This window comes from Struthio camelus, chromosome 2 (assembly GCF_040807025.1).
Source record: "Struthio camelus isolate bStrCam1 chromosome 2, bStrCam1.hap1, whole genome shotgun sequence".
NCBI lineage: Eukaryota > Metazoa > Chordata > Aves > Struthioniformes > Struthionidae > Struthio > Struthio camelus.
In genome coordinates, this window is record NC_090943.1 from 11,520,607 (window position 1) to 11,542,128 (window position 21,522).

The window sequence follows — 21,522 nt, forward strand, 5'->3', positions numbered from 1 at the left end:
GAAAAGGCAATATTCCAGAAGATGTTTCTGATGCTCATAGACTGAATTTCAGAGCTATACCTTTTGCAGCTCAGTGAGATTCAGTCTATTACCTATGCTGCAATTATTGCTTATCTTTCTTCCTATTCTATCTTCTTTGCTTTAACTTTAGTATTTTAGTTGCTTCTATATAGTATACATAGAAGTATTTCCTTCTTATGCAAGAGTTCTGAAGTCCTTAAATTACTGGTTGTCAGAGGTTTACAAGGGAAAAGCTCATTCTACCCTTGCTGTGTATCTTATACTCTTTCCCTAAATATTTGCTACTGATCGCTGTCAGAGAAGGATGTTCAACTAGGTGAACCACTGGAGTCACCTATTACAGCACTTCTTTATCATTTATCAGCCCAGAACAGTGGCCTTCTATGTCTATTTCAGACACATTAATTCAACAAAACAAATAATCACTTCTGGATTTTTTGCCTCAATATTCAGAAATATATTGGTAGGCCTATTGGCAAGCAGCTTAAAGGAGAGAGCAGGAGTAGCAGTAAAAATCCAAAATAGCACTTTGCTGCTACAGAGTAATCACAATAAAAGCTTGTTTCAGACAAAACTTAGCTCTAACCAAAAAAGCCAGTTCTATGATGGGACTCCACCTCCTGGCAGGTAAATATTTTTGTATCTTTTAGGTATCTTCACACTCCACTGACAAAATCAAGTTTTCACCCGGGTTTGCCAGTACATGGTAACAAGCTGGATTCTATTCTGCATCCTATGTTAAGTAGGCAGGCAAAACAGAAATGACCCGTCATTCATGCAGCTCAGAGACTCTCTTTGAATACTCTTAAAGCATGTCAAGTTTGCAAAGCCTGGAGTTAGAAATTCTGCATGAAATTGTCGACAATTTGAAAAAAATAGCCAAAGTCCCACTGGCTCTTTAACTTGTAAACAAAGCAAGTTATAGATACAGAGGTCAACGGAAAAGATTACTGAGGCTGACAATGCCATTTTCACAATTCTAAAGCTACAAATTACAGAATAATTACTTGCAGGAAGAGCCATGTAACTTTAAATAGTGCTGTATAAAACCAGTTCTGATGGGATGACTACAAGTAACTCACTCTTACTGTACATGTCCTACTACAATAAATCCACCGATGAAAGTTAGCTTCCTTCTGTCATTGTATCCTCTAAACACACATACGCTCTGCAATGATTGTTATATTTCATTGTTTAACTCAAGAAAAGAAATCTGAGCAATTCTGCAGTATGGAGATGCAAGATGCACTTTATTTTGATCTAAAGATTCTTTAAATCCCTTATTCATAGCAGTTAAAGGAAGCAGTTCACATTTCCTAAAGAATGTAAACATTACTATTGTAACAATAGACTGCACTTAATATAAGAGCTAAACCTGGAAATACTGAACTTAAATACATTAATCAGCATGACAGCAAAGCAGATTGTTAATCACTCTCTATATACCTGTGATTCAATCTCAGGCCAATATGTTTTCTTTCAAAAGTAGACACAGACACCTGATGAAACCTCAAAAAGTAGAAAGAGCATATGGAAAAGTTCAGATCCATTATTCAGAGCATTGAGTAAATCAGCAAACATAGCACCATAAAGAAAATTCTAACTCCACACTACCACGTATAATGGACATAGCCACCTCAGGGTATTTTCTCCCACCTGAGAACTGGTGACTCTGCCCACTCAGCGTTGTAGGATTATGATTAAATTCAGTTTTCTGGAATTCAGTTTCTTGCAGTGCAGAATTCTTTAAATTAGTATGTATGCTCCACTTGCTCTTCTATCTTTATTGCACCAGTAAATTGCAGCAGTTAGACTGGATGATGTTGCATCACAGCTCTGACTTTTATTAAAAAAAAAAGACTTCACCTGGCTTCTGATACCATGCCTGATCATACCTACAATTAACTGCAAGAGCAAGTGACTGCACCTGAACACCTAAGTATATTATCAGGGGATGACAGGCACATAATCAGAAATTTATCCAGATATATTTTTGAAATTATCTGTGCATACTTGAAATTATTTTTCAAAAAAAAAATCAGGTAAAACACTATCTTAAAAAAAAGATAAAATAAGATCAGTGAAAATAAAGAAAAGCTATTACACTGTATAGTAGTTTATTCTTAATGTAAACCTTCTTTATACCATTAGGCATCAGTAGCATAGTAACAAAAAGTCATATTCATGCAATAACATACTGCTTCCCAGTACGAATATTTATCTTTAAAATAAAACTAGTTGCAGAAACACAGAGGAAGAGCTTGTTGGCCTACTTGTCAATTATCAATGTGGGAAACCAAGAGACTATTATTTCTTGCCCTTTGATCTCTCAAGCCCCAGATGGTCCTACCATTATAAAAGCTCCAACTGGAATAGTTGCATTAGTAGATCACCCAAGCCTTCCCGACATGTCAGCACAGATTCTCCAGAAAATATATGTTTGGGTTGTTTTTTTTTTAAGTGTGCCTTGATTTCACAGTCCTACACTTGTACTTTTGAATATTTTTCTTCTCAAATTTTTGAACTCTTGCAAACTAAAAATGAAAATAAAGAGAAACCCCCAAAATAGTCAGGTATGACAGAATATAGAAAACCAATGCCATTTCAATCTGGGCATCACCCACCCACAGCTGCAACTTGCTCGGTTAGATAACAGGGAGGTGAAAGCCTCTAAAATGGTAGATTTTATTATAGAAATTGATGTTTTCAGTAGCCTTTGCAAGGAGTGACTAACACAGAAACAGAGCCTGGTGCTGTATTTTGAAATTACTGAAATAGTACCAAAAAATAAGGGTACTGGTTCTAATTTGTATGTTAGTGGGAAAACCTGTTTAATGCACAATTTGACTTTCAGAGATCTCTTAGTAAAGCATTTGCGCAAACTATAAAGATACTATAACACTTTCTACCACAAAAGACATTAACTATTCTGAATAATACAGGTATCAGGACAAAATCAACATGAAACTCAGGATACTGCATAATTTTAAATCATCATAGTTAGGAAAACAATACTATGTGATATGCAGTCACTAGAAAATAAAAGACATGTAACCAGATATTTCTTCTCCCTAGTTTAAAGACAAGTGGTGAAGTACAAAATAACAGAAATTTTAAGGTCATTAGAATTTACTCAAGGCTAAGAACTGAACTTGCTTTCAGTGAAGGTAAGCTCTCATCATAAGGTTTTCAGGAAAGGGCCTGTAACACCAACCTGTCAAACTGAAGTTCAAGATAAAACCAGGATCTATTCTAGCATGAGCTGCACAAAAAATCTTATGGCAAAATAACACAGCAGGATTAGAAATTGCCTGAGCCCCTGCTATTCAACAAAGGTCAGAATTTGAGAACTGATTAGTTTATGTTGCTACAGGGATAACTGATGAGCACCCAGAGGATTTCAGCAAAATAATTAAAATGTTGCAAGACTACAGGCCAGGGCAAACTGTAACAAAGTAGATTTTTTCAGTGACCTTGAGTGGGAATTTGAAATTTTTTCCCAGGTTCTGTTCAGCCTATATAGGACTACTAAAGCTGTACCAGAAGCTACTTACGCTTAAAGTACAACTTTGCTCCTATATACACCTCTCTGTAGGGCTCAAAACATGCCTGAACATAAATATTGCACTGAATGAGATAGAAAGGACAAAATTCATGTGACCAAATGAAACAGCAAAGGTAGTTGGCCAAGGACCTCCTAGTCAATGGAGAGCTAAGCAATACGGTCAGTGAAATCTAGGATATGATTCACTTCATCCTACGGTTGTCTAAAATTACACAGATGAATCACACTCTGGAAGTGCCTGTCTCCCTCCTGATTATAAAGAGAGCCCCAGCAGAGGTAGACTGTAGATCTACAACTGCAGATGTCCGGAGCTGAGCGAGACGACCGCCATCCACACAAGCAAAACACATGTTTTCAACGCAGCTACAGCAGAGTCAGGCCAGAGTGGCAATTGGGCTTGCAACACTTCCTTGGGACTCCCTGTCATCAAGAATTAAGAGGTGGGAGGGCTAAAAATTTTGCAAATTTGCAAGCCCCTAAAATTTATTTAGTGCCAAAATGGACCCCCAGAGAACAAACTTGAACTTACTCTCAACAGAACAATTTAACTAATAGCTCCCTCCATACAATATGTGCTGGCATAGCCAGAACTCGGATCACCTGCCTCCTCTGTGCAAATTGAGCCAACTGATATAAGGAAAAGATCTACTTGTTTAAAAAGAGAGAGTATACCTGTGCTAGAGATTTCTGGAATGATTAGCTGCTAGCCTAAGAGTAAGGGATGAATGTCATCTCTTTGCAAAGCGCAGTGGAGAAAAATTAGTCACCATGAACCTGGAACGAGGCGAAGGGCAGAGCCACAGAAGGAACAAGACGAAGGCACAGGCCAGCAGAGACAAGGGTAAGGTCACGCGCGAGAAACAGCAGAGAGATACTTTGCACATGTTGTTAAGTTACCATTCACTAGGGATAAAAACAGTCTGTAGGTTTGGTAAACAACAAGCTAAAATTTTTGAACAGCCTGTTTATATGTTCATATTTATCTGTATACTTATGTTTGTACTGGGAGAAAGACTGAAGGTATGTATTTAAGTCCATCCACTACCACATCAGTTAACGCTTTACAATCAATGCTTGGCTCGGCCTTCAAAGTATGATAAGTTTTTAGTATAATGCAGGAACGAAATCTGTTTTTTTCCTAAAACTGATGAATATTCTACTGAAGATGAAACAATCCAATTATTCAGCAGTACAGGTAAGTGACCAATTTCATCTAAGATCTTACTGAAATGTGAAGTGGGATTTCTTTTATACTAAGTACTAAAGTTGAGCACTTAATTAGACTGTCAAATCTAGGAGGACCAGAAGTAGATTAAACTTGGGATACTTACACACAGTGATCAGACACTGCAGTGCAAAGGAAAGATTAGATGATCATAACTAATCTGAGTTTTAATTAAAATTTGAAAAGAGATAGGTTTTTTGCTGCCCACAAGGGGGAAAAAGCTGTTTTCCACCAAGACGATTTCTAGTATATTTTCCTCATTTCCGAACTGAATTTGGTGCCCAGTCTTTCTAATGTTATTCCCAGCCTAAGGAAAATTTTCCCACTTTGAGCACCTCACACCAAAGGCCACATTCCATTTTTATTTATTTACTGGTGGAATTGCCTCATACATTAATAAGATAGTGCTAAGACATTTTCAGTGTTGACGAACATTTGCTTAAGCTTTAAATGAGTGTATTACTTTAGGAGTGTTCACTGTCCTCCTCTCAAGCCTGCAGACAGTGGATGAACAAAGATCATTCTGCTGGAAGGAAAGAGAAGAATACATTACCTCGGTCTCTCACACGTATATGCAAACGCACGCTAAGGCCCAATCTTGCAGAGATTGTCAAATAAAGATTGCTGGTGATGACAGAGATAAAAGTCAAAACATCAGATAATGTGTCTTCTTTCTTATGTAGAGCTAGTTGATTTATTCATTACGATTCCATTACATGGTAAGTTTAACCCTTCTTCTCTTTATAAATTGTTTCCAGTTCATTTCTGACTCTGTAAATGTATTCATTATTCATAACTATTTTACAAAGTGTTTGAGTGAACAGTTTTAAACTTAATGACTCTTTATCCTTTATTTCTTTTTCCACTGGCAGTGACTGGCCCAAGTCACATACAACTGACCTTAGCAAATACTTTAAGCACATGTTGATGCCTCATTAAAGTTAGCATATGTACAAGTTCTTTCTGGAATTAGGATAAGCAGATAATAATCCTATCAGCTTATAAATTAATGAAGGGCAAGTATCAAATATTGTTGAAGAGTGGCATTCCTTAAAGAAGAAAAAACGATACAACTCCAACCATTTAAAATGCTGGCTGAGAAACCACAGGAGGTGCTGGAAAGAGACCGAGGGGAACAGGCCCAAGGCGTCACTTAATATGTGCATGTTGTGGCAACCCACCTCCTAGATCAGAAGAGACCCATAAGAAAAAAAGAGTTTACAGGAACAGTAGGCAACCTGGAGGAGACAGAAGGGGCCAGGAGTCCGACAGCGGTGATGCTGTTTAGGAATTGTCCCAGAGAAAAACTGATCAAGCTATTCGAAGAAGCGCAGCCAGAGAGCTAAAATCTTTTCACTTGCCTACTGCCCTACTATTAGAGAAGAGGGGGAGAAAGGGGAAGAAAACAGTATCCGTTTCAAATGCATAACCCACTCTCAGAAGTAATGGAGAAAAAAAATATTCCACAACTTACTTAGTACTTACTTATATTCAAGGAAATGATTATTAAAGGGGCAACACGGCTCAAGGACTGCCTCTTGGCTTTCCCTCCTGGCATGCTATAAACTAACAAAATGGAAATAATCCTATTAGCCCATATGAAGCTACTGAAGGAGGACCACGGGCAGTTGTAGGAAAGCTACTACTCTCTACTCAGCAGCAATGTGGCCACATCTAGGTTATTCTGACCATTTTTAGACCCAATTCTTGAGGTGGGTTTCCAGAGAAGTTGAGACGCTGGAGGAAGTCCAACAGAGGGCTACCAACAGAGGGTTGGGGCGCACAACCTGTGAGAGGAGACCGTGGGAGCTGCTTTTGTTTAGTACTGTGAAGAAGAGGCTAAGGGTGGACCAAATGAAGCCTACGGCAGCTTGAAGGGTAGTTACAAAAGACACCCAAGTGTCTTTTTTACTTAATTCCTATTCATTTTTTTTAAAAGCACCATGAACTCCTTCCCATGTTTCAGTACAATTCTCTCATCTCAATTCTACATTACTTATTTGTCCTTTGTCTGAGGTCATATCCCCCGCGCTTTTCTGCAGTATCTATGGCTCCTCTCTGTCTGTTCCTGATAGTCTTTTCAGGCTGTCAGCTGGGTTAAACACAGGCTGGCCATGATCAGCTCCAAAATACATAATAATGATTGGCTGGTACATGTATGTGACAGCCAACTGCTTCTAAACAAATGGGTGGCACTTGACTTCTCTCCAGTAGTGATACTAATACCCTTTCTCTTCTTTAGCTAGTGATTTTCAGGAAAATTATTTCATTAATTTTATTATACATAAAACCCTCAGGTTTGGTCAAATACTGCTGAAACTTGGAACAGGTGAAAAACTAATAGAAAGGGGAGGGATGTATGGACAGAGACTGCTTCCATCCCTAAGAGCACTTCTTTTCCAACAAAGGAAAAAAGAAATAGAGTGATGAATGTGAAGGAGCATTTAAAAGATCCTTAACACAACTTTCTAGGGAAATATTCAACAACTGCAGGATGCTCAGGCAGGAATTTTTGTCTCTTCAGAAGAGCTGGTGGAGACATAAAAAACTGGACCCAAAATTGGAGAAAAGACAGTTATGCAATTTTAAGACCATGCTAGGCTGCAAAAGAGAAATAGAGCAATGGACAACTCTTTGGGGGAAAGCAGGACATTACTACAGTGAACTGCGCTTGTCTAACCATAACCTTATACACAAGTGCACAGATAAAACACACCAGAAGGAGAAACTTCTGAAATGCAGTGAGTGTGTGAATGCTAAGAATCAACATGAAAGATAGCACAGGTGGAATAAAAACAGGGATTTAATAGCACCCAGCCTTTGCAGAGAGCAGCTACATTTGTCAGAGGCATTCTGAAAAAGCCATAAGATAAAGAAATAAAGCATCTAAAGTAAAAAAAAAAAAGTATATATATTCTGTGTAGAAAAGAGAACAAAATTCTTTGCAGGAATTTGTACTGATGACTAGAAATAAGGCAAAGCTTAAATCATGCCATAGAGTACTGTGGGGGATATGATCTACCTATTGAGGTTTTGTATGAGTAAGATTAAAAAGTAAAGCACAATTTTGAAATGGCAAGCCTAAATGTTTCAGAATTTGGAGTACCTATTATAAAGCTAAAAATATGTCAAACACTAGGTCTCATTAAAAGAGTTGATTTCGTAAAAGAATGTAAGGCCATGCAGACAGAGATAAAAGCTGTAGATAAAAAAAATGCAATGAATGTAGAAATAGAAAAGGAAAATAAACTTCCCGGTTAGCAGACAAATTCAACAAACAGTGCTAAGCCAAAAACATCGGTAGTGCAATGATAAATAGCAGTCTGACGTTGAATATGCAAATGTGCTATATAGAATTCTAGATTAATGGTCCAAAATGGCATAATTAGTTTAGATATGCTAGATTGTTATTCACAATTTTCAAAAGTAGCATTATGAGAGAATACAGCTGCTAAAGAAGTAATCTCATGCTTGAATTGATATTTGCTGACATTCAAAATGTGGTAACAACTGATAACGAACTCCAATTTGATTGTTGTGATTTTAAGTGTTCTTCAAAACATGTTAGGTACTCATATCACTTCAAGGCCAGTGTATTCACAGTCCAGTGGTCTTCTGGAAGGTGTTAATTTTTTAAAAGAACGATCTAAGAGAATAAGAATGAAGTTCAGATCCACATGTGACATCATTAACGGGGCAGCATGTTAATGAATAACCTGAATATGAAGACTTTCTTCTGTCAAACTATTGTTCAGTCTAATGCTGAGAACAAGGCCATCCAGAGAAAGCCTGTAGAGCTTATTCAGTGAAGTCCTATAGGAACAAGATGAGACATCTTTACCTTCTTCCACAGAAGGAGGAAAGAGAGACAGACTCCAAATTTCAAAGATCAGAACCAGAACAAACTGTGGAGGAGCCAGTACAGAGAGCTTCAAGGAAAAGACTAAACATTAATGCAGGGACTTAAAATCCATGAGGTGCCCCAGAGATCTTCAGAACAAAGGAGGCAACCCAGAAACTGACTGACAGCCTTTGATGTTTGCATTATATTATCACTAATTCCTCTGTTTCCTTCAGGAGAAGAGCTGTAAAGCTATCTGGGCCACAAAGACTGTGATACATTCTGATCCCAGTCAGCAATTGTCATTTGCTGGTTGACAGAAACATGACAGAAAGGAGACATGCAGACCTTTTCCACTTTCTATCAAATGTATTAGTTAATGTGTTATTTTATCAAAAACACAAGAGAAAACTCTGATTGATAATTCTTTTTAAACAAAAGGAATATGATGCTTTTGGGTTGGCATACGTATCATGCAAAAAAGCAATATCCAAATTATGCAGAATCACAAAACTTCATACAACAGTGCCATTGTCTTTGATGTAGATAAAACTAAATATATTGAAAAAGTTTTCTTCTGTACTTTCTAGTTTCTGAAAATCCATATTCTGTTTTGTTCCTATAATCAATTTTTGTAATGTCAATACATTCTTCAAAAATTACCAATTTCCTGAAAAAACTTTTTCACAATGTTCTATACAGCAAAGACATTCTTAGCTCTCTGAAGTTCTGTTTAAGTTTTTGAAGGCCAAATATATCAGTGGTACTTTGGCACTTAACCAAGGAAGGAAATCTTTGTAACTGTTTCAATGTGTTATTGTCCATTGAGCCAAAACTTTAAGGCGATGCAACAGTGATATCAGGAGGAGGAAAGTGCATCCAGTCCCAGAAGAGTTCCTCCAGCGTTGCATGTGATGGGTGTTATGCTTCAATTCCTGACCCTCTAGGAGAAGAGTTTGCTTTGTACACCGATGCCTGGGAATCTGATATAAATGTGCTGTTCTGGTCAAGTAAAACTCTTAGTTCCAGAGGGCCGACAGAAGTGTTTGTATTACTTTATGTCAATATTTGAATTAAAAAAAAAAAAAACTCCAGTTCTCCTACCTTCGTTCATTTCAGCTTTCTATGTACCATTACAATAATGGGATAATAATTTTGCACACATGTGTAAGAATTGTCATATTCCTTTAAAGTTTATTTGAAAACTTACAGAAGTTCCTTTTCAAGTCCCTACCTTCACTGCAGTTCCAAGTGATACTTCTTGCTAATTTTCCCTAAAAAGATAGTCTTGATTGAAGTATTTACAAACTCTTAAGTCACAAGCTGCATGTCACAAGCCCAATTTGTTTCAGTTCTCGTTAACAGATTGGAAATCATTTTTATGCTTTTTAATATAAAATTGCTATAAAAGTATATATCTCTCTAGCACAGCAACATTAATATTGCTACCTTACGCTCAACTGGTTCAAAAGTCATTTAGCATTAAGTTTTTTTTTTTTTTTCTCCCCTGTCAAGAACTTCCTGGGTTGCAACAAAGAGAAAAACAGCAGGGGGAAAAGTGCAATTTTTTTTTAAATGTCTGTAAATCTGTTGTCTGTTTCAACAGCCTCTCAAGAATATATTGCTGACTTGAGCTAAATTAATTTAAAAATGTATCCTACCCTTTTTGGTTTTCCTAATAAGATTGTTGATATTTGGATATTTTAGGCAGGTCTTGCTGACAAATAGTATAAAAGAAATTGCTTCTTTTGCAAGCAGAGTTTTGAACAAGAAGTTGCAAGAGCAAAAGGTGAGTAGTGACAAGTAAACTCAGAAAACATTTATTAATGGCTCTAGCTGACATAAACATAGCAAAAACATTCATCTAATTTGTTTTTTAAATGGTCATGCTGCGTGATTCCTGCAGTAAAGGGACTATAGCTGTAATTTAATTAAAATTTAAATAAAACGGAAGACAAGCACTACGCTACTTATTATTAGTCTCACATGCTTTGTTTATATAGATAGGGTCCTGCAGAACTGTCCTAGAAGCAGTGTGTTCATCCAACAAACAAAAAAAATGACTTCTAGCTCAGGGAAACTATTTGCCACCCAGCACGAATCGCTGAGAGGGTGTATCACGTGAAATGTTTCTGCATGTTTGATCTTTCCTTACATTTTCTCCTGAAACAGACACTGCGGCGGCTCCCAGAGGCAGCATCCTAAGTCAGAGGGACATTTGTTGCAACCCCAAGGAGACATCCTTACCCGTATATCTTTAAGCAAGTGTGTGCTCCAGGATCCATCTATGAACTCTTCCCTCTCGCAATGCTAATTGCAACGGCACTTGCAGTTTCACGTAGTTAGTACCATGTTATCAGCTGGTTTCCTGGATCACTGGTAAGAAACTGCTCTAGCAAACAAACGCAATTCCCTCTTGGAAAAAGCAGTGTGGGAGATACTACTGTCCTCTTTTATTATTGCTTATGCTGAGATTTCAAGTACTGTTTTTGCACTGACACTTGAATTATAATGTACAGTCATTTGTCCTCCTATCTCACTTTCCATGCTTCTCATCTTATAGGTCAACTGTCACTGAGAAACTATATTTTTCCAGCATCTTCCTAAGAATCCTAGTGACGTGATCACTTTGCCTTCCCGTATTGTTCAGACAAGAGGAACATAAAAACACATTTTATTCTCTAATACCTTTTTATATTTAATACCGTTTCAGTAAATAGGCATTTTGAACATTTTAACTCAAGCAAGGAAAGTATATGGATGATTTATCATACCTGGTATATTCCCTGTAGTATCTCTCCCAGGTTGGACAGCGGGTACATTGAAGACCAACTGTACGGATAAGTACTTCCAGTTCCTTCAGGGACTACTCATTCACCCTTCTGTGCTGATATTTGTTCCATTGCCCTTTTCCAATGTTTTAATCCCATCTAAATAGCATCTTTTGTACTGTTTTTTTTTTAATCAGAGAATGAGAAATGCTTTATCTCCTCCTAAATTATAAATTATTAGAAGGGTCAATTGCAGAAAATGAATCATCATGATTTTTTATGTTTCAAAAAGGCTAAGAAGGGCTTTCCCCATATAGATATTCATGTTTATAAAAAAGTATCTTCAGAAAATCTTCATGAAGGGTATTTTGAAAGATTTGACTGAACCAAGGACAGTAGGACTATAAACAAGGGTATTTGAATGCTAACAGATTATTTCTTTGTAGGAAACTATCCAATATTCCCAGGCATTCATTTCTATCATCAATCTACTAGTAGACAGTGTGGACAAAGATAGACTCAATGTGTAAAAAAGACATAAAAACTGTATGATTATGAAACCTGAATTCAATTTTAGTCAAAGTCCTTTATTAAAGAGATTATGATCAAGTGTGTCACTCATCTAAGCCTCTGTTGCATGCTTCACTATTGTAGCAAACATTTTAGCTGGCAGAATCACAAATGATATTTTTTCTTCATATCATATTGTCCTTTGTGCTAAAAGGACCTGACCATACAGTCTTCCACCTGGGGCTTGATTTGGATACATGCACCACTTAGAAGTGATCAACAAATAAGGAAAAAGTGAAGACGTAAATTCTGTGAGATTTTTCCATGGAATTTTTTTCTTAATTCAATGGAAAAAGAAAAAAATAAGGAGATTAGTAATTCTACAAAAAGACATCAGGAAGTAAAGAAAAAAGGAAAAATAGGGCATATCAGAAAAGTAAAAAGAAATCCCAGAAAGCCACTGAAGTTAATAACCTACAAAATATCTTGCCCTTAACTGTATATATGTTTAATAAAAATGGAAAATGTCTGATATAGACATTATTAGAAGTTTTCCTTATCTTGGGGCTAAGCATAACTGGCCTACTATGTAGCCTTCTAAGAAGAATTTGCCCTGCTCTTTACAAAAAGGAGAGAACAGATGCTGACCCTATCCCTTTCAGGGAAGATGTGCATCAACAAGTGGAACTAGCCTGCACTCTTTCTGAAAGGACAAGAACTGAGTATTACACAGAAGAAGGAAATAAGACCTCTGAAAAAATGAAGCCCTTTCTTGAGGTTAGCTGAGCCGTTTGTGTGGGCCTGACAATGCCTTGCTTATCTATACTGCAGGAATGGTCACGTTATTTTGCACACAATTTGCAGGAGAGCATCATTAACTATGTAAGTGACCGTCATAGCCACCATATATGATCTATGGGCTAGTTGTATTATATCTGATAGCACCAGCAAACAGCAGAGTCTTCACTTGGCATCCTGGTATCAGTAACACATTAATCTAATAGCCTGTTTTGATTATACTGCTTCCATATTCCTGTCCTCACTAAACACTTCAGAATTTACTAAGCATACTGAGATTAAAAAAAAATTGTATCTTGTCAATCATTTGAACAAGGGCATTCTATTATCTTTTACAAGTATTTTAAAGATTCTCATCACTGCGATACCCACAGGTCAAGAAAATTGCCTGCAAAAGTTTTACATCAGTTCAAAGCATATATGCATTTATGTATGCACCTCCAAAGCTCATGAGTAAAGAAAGATAAAGGCAAAAATACTTTCATTCTCAGCCACAATTTCAGTCTGTGTGTTCCTTGTGGCTCTTATTCTATAGACAAAGTAAGATACAAGTCCAAATTTCAAAGCACAAACTTCTTGAAAATATGAGGTAACGCCAACAGACAGATCTACGGAGATAGGGATCCTAAGAAGGGGTTGGTTTGTTGATCAAAGAGAAGCACATATTAGAGGGGTCACATTAATTTAGGTGAACTGACAAAAATCTTATAGAAGATAGGGAGATAGAATAGGGTGAGTATCATTTGAGATGGTCTGGGGTATCCCACCAGCCTCCAGATGCTCCTCCGGAATGGTGTGGGTCTCCTTCAGGTCTTCTGGCCTACCTAACATCCCCGTGGAGGGAGCCTGGCAGGGGACAAGTGAACCCTGTTAAGGAAACGTGAATGAGCACTGGCTGTCCATGTGAGGGCAATATCTGAGTCACTCTCTTGGCTTCATCAGCTGTACTGACTAGATCTCAGTTACTGTTATCTCAACATCTAGCTCACAAGTAAACACATACACGTACAGACCTTAATTTAGGTGCCTTAGTGAGATGAATTCTTCTGCCCTCTCCAGAAATACCTAGATATTTGGCTTCCCCATATTCAAACTGAGAGAGAATACTAGCTTTTCCACTCATACAATGTTGCCCTGAGGAAAAAATATTTTCATAAATGTGCTTGCAAAGCTCAGCCTTTAGAAAACGACAGGTGAAAGATCCTCAAGTACTATTCACATATATTCAGCCAGGAGTTACTACAATTCAGTTTTGTCTGGAGTTGGCTTCATTTGGATGGGCTGCTCGACAGGAAACAATTCCTCGGAAAATTTTTGATTCACCTGGAGCATTTGTTTCCAAACAACAAGCCCAAATTCCAAGTACAGCCATGTTCCAGGAAATTAATTTTTTGTCAGTCATGCAAGTATTTGGGGTAATATGACATTATTAGTTTGTAAATGGGATTGAAACTGGAATTTATTTAGGAGTAAACATCCAAGTAGATGATGCAAGTGAAAAATAAGCCATTCCAACATTCCTTTTGGAAAAATTTGAATTACAAAGATTTGCTGCTCTTATATCTGTCTGCAGCAGAGACATGTTTCATGTGTTAGTACCTAAAAAGTTTTTTCACCTTATTATCTTTCACTTTATACACATTTTGACTTGTTAATTCAAGTTATGCCATTGAGAGAGCAAAGAGCATTGAGAGTTAGCCTTGGAAAGAGCACAGAGATTAATTTTAGAAAGTTGAATAAAAATTATAAGGGACATAGCCGATGCCACTTGTATCGAAATCAGAATAGTTCTTCTACTTATCTGAATTCACTAGAAAGTTAAGAACTGTTCCTAGCCAAGTGCAAGTTATGTGTCTTGCGCACAGGCACTTTGAAATACACTGTGGTGAAGAAATATACATGGCAAATCATTTTTCTTTACTGCTGATTTATTTATATGACATGAACTTTCATGGGTGCTAAAATTTAGCTGTAGAAGGAATGTCAGACACAGAGATCCATCGTGAAAGAGGGAAGCACCTCTCCTGAAATTGCTTCACCAAACCCTTGTGGCAGACTCAGAGAGTCAGACGGCATTTTACTTGGATAAGGACTGCATTTTCAGCCTTGAAATTCGGTATGTTCCAAAACTCCTGAAGATGTCACCTCAAAAGGAACAAAAAATAGCTCTGTTCTGACCCTCACTCCACTGACCAGTGTTTCTAATACCACTTTTACTATACCTCTGTGAGAGAGCTTCTCTAGGATGATCCTTAAGCGCTGAAGAACGGGGGGTGAAATGTCATATTTATATATGTCTATTACTGGCACTCGCTGACATCTCCCAAATATTCCATCTGCAGAAGAGAGAAAAGAAAAAGAAAGAAATACTTTTCATTTTCTGAGAGGAAGAAATGTGTGATGAGATGTGCATTTGCAATGTATCCTAATTATTTCCTGCAGGAACCTTTTAAAACACACTTTAAAAAGTTATCAAAGGACTACTGAAGCCATGAGGCAGGGTATTTTATATCAAAATAAATACTGGAGGAATATTAGTTGGGAGAAGATTCTATTGTATAAGTTATGAGTGTGGTTTATTTTATAAAGTAATTTCAGACTTCTGGCTTCCAAACCTTTTGATGTAAGACTTCTTTACTGACAATTCAGCAGGAAAAAAATTAATGTTCAGAGCCAACTGTGTTGCAGATGAAAAGCAAAGCACCCAGAAATATAAATATTAATTTGCAGAAACTGTGAGGATTTGCTGAAATATATTTAATGCAGGAGCTCCGGGTTAGGCATTGGTAAATGAGAGCTGAATCTGTAACGGCTAGCAAAGGCTCATTTCGAGCAGCACCCTCTAATGAATGCAATAAAAGAAAGCTGCTCGCAGAACAATGAGATATTAATGTGGCCTAATTCATTTAGCTCCATTCCATTTGTCTGAAATGACAGACTCTTCTCATCAATGTCTTTTCAAATCACACCTTCTAATTAATTTAGCTTCTTATTAGTCTTTATTTAGAGAATTGTTCATTTTGAGACAAGCTTCCTGTGTATGTGTGGGAGGAACAGAGAGTTCAAACATTCAAATTACCTTTCTCTCTTTCATACAAAAGCCTAATTCAGAGCCTAGGTGCTTCACAAACAATCTGACCATCTGCAGTTCGAGGCCTCTGAGAAAGCAAGTGGTTTCATTTATTGTTCAAAACAGTTCTCTTCTATATAGTGATCCAGAGGAAGCAATTTAAATGCAACAAGTTTAATTAGCAAAATATTCTACCATGGTACTAGTTTTAACACAGTAATTACTTCTGCTCTGATATTACATCTACGCTCAAAAAGGATAGCTACATCAGATTAGCAGAAAAAAACATTAGGTATTAATTTGCAAATGTTCAATACTTTCTGTGCTACTTCATAGAGCTAAAGGACCGCCAATGGAAACTACTGGCCCAGCTGTTCATCAAACACAAATAATGGCATAAAAGAAAATACACCAATCTAAGATGCTGGAAAAAAGGCTTTATTAGCCTTCACTGTTAAATACAAATAATACTCCATTGAAATTAGCCAGCTTTTGTTTCCTGTGCCTTTCCAGCCCTCCCGTCACTTAGAACTATCAAATTCCAAATTAAAAATTTACCTTTCAGTCTAATTTTGTTCTTAGAAACTATGTTTAATTTAGAAATCACATAAAAAGATCTGGTTTTGTTCTTCTGCTTTATAATATATAAAGCACTGTCCCAGCAGATTAAAACATTCTGGGCAGAATATTCATCTCTGCTTAAAAACCTGTTGCAGCTGGAAACAAGCAAGCAAACAAGCAAAGCATTTAAATATCAGTCACTTGTCCACAACGGATGGAGAACAGGAATAAATAAGGTCCCGGTCCAGAAAAGAGCAGAAGAACATTTCAGTGCTTAAGAAAAGAGCTGTTCAAAATGAACCTAGACTTGAACTAACTGGCTCTATTTTGAAATGCAACTGTTACTGGCTAAGAATAATTAGGACAGAAATCTATGTTTATACTCATAATTAATATTCCATGGTATTTTTTAAATAATGTATCCTAAAAATAATCATAATCTTATTTTAAAGTCCAGAAAGATTCATACTTCAGCACAATTTAAATTTATTCACAATGCTTTAAATATCCTATAAAGACATCTCAATGGACATAAAAGCTATTTCATCCACAAACGCTGAAACAGGCCTAACTTTTTTTCTAAAAATGCAACCTTTAACCTACTGCCTTCGGACACAGGAAAAACCGCTTAAATCCTAAAATTAGTGAGACTGAGCTGAGTTACACAACCCGTCTGAAAACACAGGGCTTGCTTAGGGAGAAACTGCAAATTATTTTGGCTTTTGTATTTGAAATGCAGACATTATACATTTTGAAAACGGTGCACTTGCAAACAGCATTTCTGCTAGCTGCTGTGCTAGGGCAGCTGGGAAGGAGCAGTATGCCCCAAGGAGCAGCTGGCAAATAGCATCTCTAAAAACAGAGGGCCTTTATAGGGGATGTTGTGGAAACAGTAGATTTCTTAGTTTAGTTCATTTACTTAAAAAAAAAAAAAGTGGGAACTTTCTTAGGTTTTTCTGTTTGTTTGGGTTTTTCTGTTTGTTTGCAGGACTTCTACACACAACTGAAACCTAAAAAGCTCATTTTAGGTTGACTCAAATATTTAATTTTCAGGTTTCCTTTCAATTAAACCTTTCTAAAATTAGGTAATTAGTGCAAAAAAAAAAAAAAAAAGAGATGAAGGATGAAGGAGAGGAGATATTTTGCAATAAAATGTTTGTAAAAGTTCCCCCGCTTTTTTTTTTTTTTTCCAAAAATCTATTTGGCAAATGTGACCCAAATTCCTGTAGAGCTTTGGTCCAGCACAAACCTCATTTTCACTTAAATTAAAACTAATGTTTAAAATCTACCTGCCATATCCTATTTAAAAGTACCATGATCTTGCCAGTGCGTTAAATAGGAGGTACGTCTTTCCAGAGCAGCTGCACCCACTCCAGGGCCAGGGTGATGCGGGTGTTTGGGCGGGCTAGTGTCAGAGCACCCTCTAGCGCACCCGTTTGACCCGTAACACCTCCAATGAGCAGAGCATGGCAAATTACACAAATTCATCAGGAAGCAAAAATAAAAATGTAAAAGCTTCCAGAGTTAAATTTTACAGAAAATGTCATGTGGCGGAGGAAGTGCAAAGCATGAATGATGATTTAATAACAGCAATACAAGGAAAAGCACTGTAGGCTTATGACTGTTAAGAGTGTGCTCATACTGAACTTTGATTAAAATTGTATTCTGAGAAAGAACGTGATATCCAAAAGACATCTGCTCTTTACACACCCCCAGAATGAGGGAAGGTTGAGACAACGGATCGATAAACACATATGGTTGCTATTAAAGTACTATCATTGCTAATCGTTACCACAAAGTAGTAGCTGAGATTTCCATAGTAATATCTTATAAATTATACTTAGACCTGGAAACATCTGTGTTGACAGCATGGTAATGTTGACTTTTAGATGGCTTCTACAGTTGTTTCCAAAGAAGAGACTAAAACAGAAGAATAATATACCCGCAGAGACAGTAAGATGATTTTTTATGTATTTAGCCATTTTGCTAATATATTTAATGCTTGAGAAAGAATCCAAAAATAAATTCTTAAGAACAACAGTTTAAAGCCTGAATTTTGACAAATATGTACTAGAAAGTTAGATACGAAGATTAAAGGACACAAATTTAACCTAATCCAGGTGTCCAATAAGATCTCAAATAGTGACAGATGAACATCTCTTATTAGACATGGCACCCTGGGGCAAGGTGTACCTATTTACACTGAATATCTATCAATTTCTATTAAAAAAATACAGCTGATACATTAAACAGTGAGCAAGCCAAAACTGTTCTGGAAGGATGATTTTTGAGGAAGGGTCAGAAGAAAATGGAAAACTCCCCTATTAGTTCATTATTATTTGCCTGTTTAGGATGAATTAGTGGATATTTATGATATAACTATCTAGTGAGGAAGGAAACATTATGTTGCATTCATGACTAATGTCTAGGTATTGAATTATGCAAAAGGAGAGCCAGAAAAAATATAATATTAAATGTAGTTTTGAAAAGCTTATTGTGTCAACATGTTTCAGTCATAATAAGCTAAACAGGCATCACATCCTCATCAGGTATTAAAAAATCTTTGGAAATATACCTTGAAAGCAAGACTATTTGTGTGGTGCTGATTCATTCAATTCATTTTAAGTAGGATCTCCTAAAAAAACCCAATGTATAATAAACCTTCCTTGGACAGAGAAAAAAATCCCATCCTGGCACCACCAAGTATGGCTAATCTTCTGTGACTTAAAATTAAACTAGATATACACAAGATCTGGCAGTTTTGAACAATACCAGCCAAAAAGATTGAGGTCTTGTTGGTTGTATTTTGCTGTTGAGCAGAGCTATGAGCGCTACTACAGGCACTGGAGTTTGTCTGCAGGCCAACAAAAGCCTGATAGATGGGAATTAAAAGACTGCGTTCCAAGGTAATTAATTATTTAGATCTACATGGAGTGAAATTTTCACATAGCTCTGACAAGTGATCTTTGCGAGGGAGCCTCCGAGCAGAGGCTCTGAAGTGTCCCTTTCTTCAGCTCTTCAACCCTCCTGCAGCTGTCTGCAAGGAAGTCACGCATCAGACCATGACAGCATTCGCATGCATAGGTTGACCAGCACTTTGGCTTGCTTACCCTAATCCTCTGACTACTCTTAAAATACTGTAAAGTACAGCTTTGTATAAAATGTAAAGTTTTGCCCCATGTTGTAGGCATTGTATTTTGCTCCTGTGCTGTAACACAAACAAGAAAATCCACAGAACCAGTAATATGTCAAATTGTGCCTGTTGTCACCTTTGACTGTCTCATTTGTGCTCTCGTAGTTAATCAGAGAACATAGTCTAATACCCCTGCACAGTTTCAAATAGGCATCATTTCTCAGCAAACTAACCTTCTGGAAAAACAGATTCTTTATTCTCACTGAGTATGGACTTTACTTTGTTCTCTTTGCACCAACTTATTGTTTTAAGGAGTAGTAAGGTCCAAGAGTAGTCCAGGACTAATAGGAAGACCAAAGCCTGATGTCTTGCAACCAAGGTCAGAACCTGAGTTGCCTACTGGAAAGACTACATCATTTTCCAGTGGGAAGTATAACGTCTGCATCTTGAAAGCCTCATCATACTGGACTTTAAGGTTAGAGATGTTAAATGCTTTAGGAAATATGCAAGAGATTGTTAACATGTTACTTTTCTCTCCCTGCTGTTTTTCTCTACTAATGTGCTTGTTTTCAAAACTCTTTTATTAAAAGATACCTATTACAGTTTCCTGAGAGCACATTAAGTTGCATGCTGGGAGGCTTTTATATCAGAAGGCATAGCCCACAAATCCATATTCAGCATCTACAAGTAAGCTTTTCAGCAAACAACATATTTTTTAATATTGAAATTATTAAAAAAGCTTTATTCATAATGTATATCTCCACTTTTAAATTCCCTTTAGAGGCAAGATACACGGCATAGTGATAAAGCAATAGTGGGTCCTACAGCATCACTACTCATGCAATATTTTGAAAATATTATTCTAATGCTTTCAAACAGCAAAGGCTTGGAAAGTCTCACTGCAGCAGTCCTTCAGAATAGCTGCTGCTCGCAATTACGGTTAACTGTGCCGCGAACCTGCAGAGCTCCTGGAGAAAGCTGTCTTCCTAGGAGGCAATCGCTCCCTGTTAAACTTTTAAAACTATTTTACCATTCGACTTTGCTTATCTATGTGCGGCCTCAGTAGTCCTTGGTTATTTCCATTTCAGAGCAGTAATAGTGGCATCTAGTGGACAGTTTCATGCTCAGGGATCTGTCCTGGAGCACATGCTCTTCAGCTTCTAAATTTACTGCTTGTAGATCCATTTGACTTTATCTGGAATACAGAGTTACACCCATCCTCAACCTTCACTATGCTAATGGCTGAAAGACATGTGGAAATGTTTAATACAGTTAATTAAAACTAAAGAATACAATAAAAAATAAAATATTTCATATAGCTAAGATATTTGTTGCTAGGATCAATGCATTACTCAGATAACAAGCAAGGTGCATTTTTTGCAAGGTGCTAAAATATATATATGTGGTGGCAATCTGCTTTTGCTATTGTGTCAGGCATAATATATTGCAATAAAGCAAGTCCTCGATCATAAATAAAATAAAGTATATATATATATATATATATATAAAAAGTAGATGTGTGTTGTAGATTTAACAGAAAAACTGCAGAAAGCAGAAAAGAAGAATGTAAGGAGTTCTAAACTTGAAAAAAATCATTTATCCAAGAAAAAAAATTATAGACTAGATATTCTTACAGATTTCAGTAAATTCACTCTTCTTAAACAACTGAAAGGCAAAAGAACCTTATAAATTCCCCTAAATGCCAGACCACCTAACAGTCCTCTGAAAGGACTCTAACAAGACTTACTGTCTGTCCTCCCCTCTTTGGATACAGATATTTAAAGATAAACATGTATGGCCAGCCTGTTTCTAATTAAAAAAAAAAAAAAACCTCAAATCCAGAAACAAAAATCCAAAATATTTCTGATCATTGAAAAAAATTGGATAGCAAGTTAGCGATTATGAAAGTGCTCATGTTAAAAGATCAAAGTCCATATGAACAACAGTATTAGCTCTTGTGCAAACATTGTGGCTCGGATTTGCAAAGCTGCAGACCATGCAGTGGCACGTGGGCAAGCCAATAGCTC

The 21,522-nt window shown here is 36.9% G+C and overlaps 1 protein-coding gene and 1 long non-coding RNA gene across 4 annotated transcripts in view; one reads left to right on the plus strand and one right to left on the minus strand.

The window, feature by feature from the left end:
• The window catches only part of PTPRN2 (protein tyrosine phosphatase receptor type N2), a 664,108-nt gene that overhangs the window by 478,344 nt on the left and 164,242 nt on the right, over nucleotides 1-21,522 (minus strand). For 2 of the 3 annotated variants that reach the window (XM_068934286.1, XM_068934288.1), the window contains exon 3: nucleotides 14,954-15,067. The exons of the other annotated variant lie outside the window; for it this stretch is intronic. In XM_068934286.1, the coding sequence (XP_068790387.1) occupies nucleotides 14,954-15,067 (114 nt within the window). The remainder of the gene's footprint in view (nucleotides 1-14,953; nucleotides 15,068-21,522) is intronic. 3 annotated transcript variants of the gene reach the window in all.
• Nucleotides 3,891-12,044, plus strand: LOC104149981 (uncharacterized). Its single transcript, XR_695456.2, has 2 exons — nucleotides 3,891-4,427; nucleotides 10,825-12,044. It is a non-coding gene; the product is annotated as an uncharacterized lncRNA (long non-coding RNA).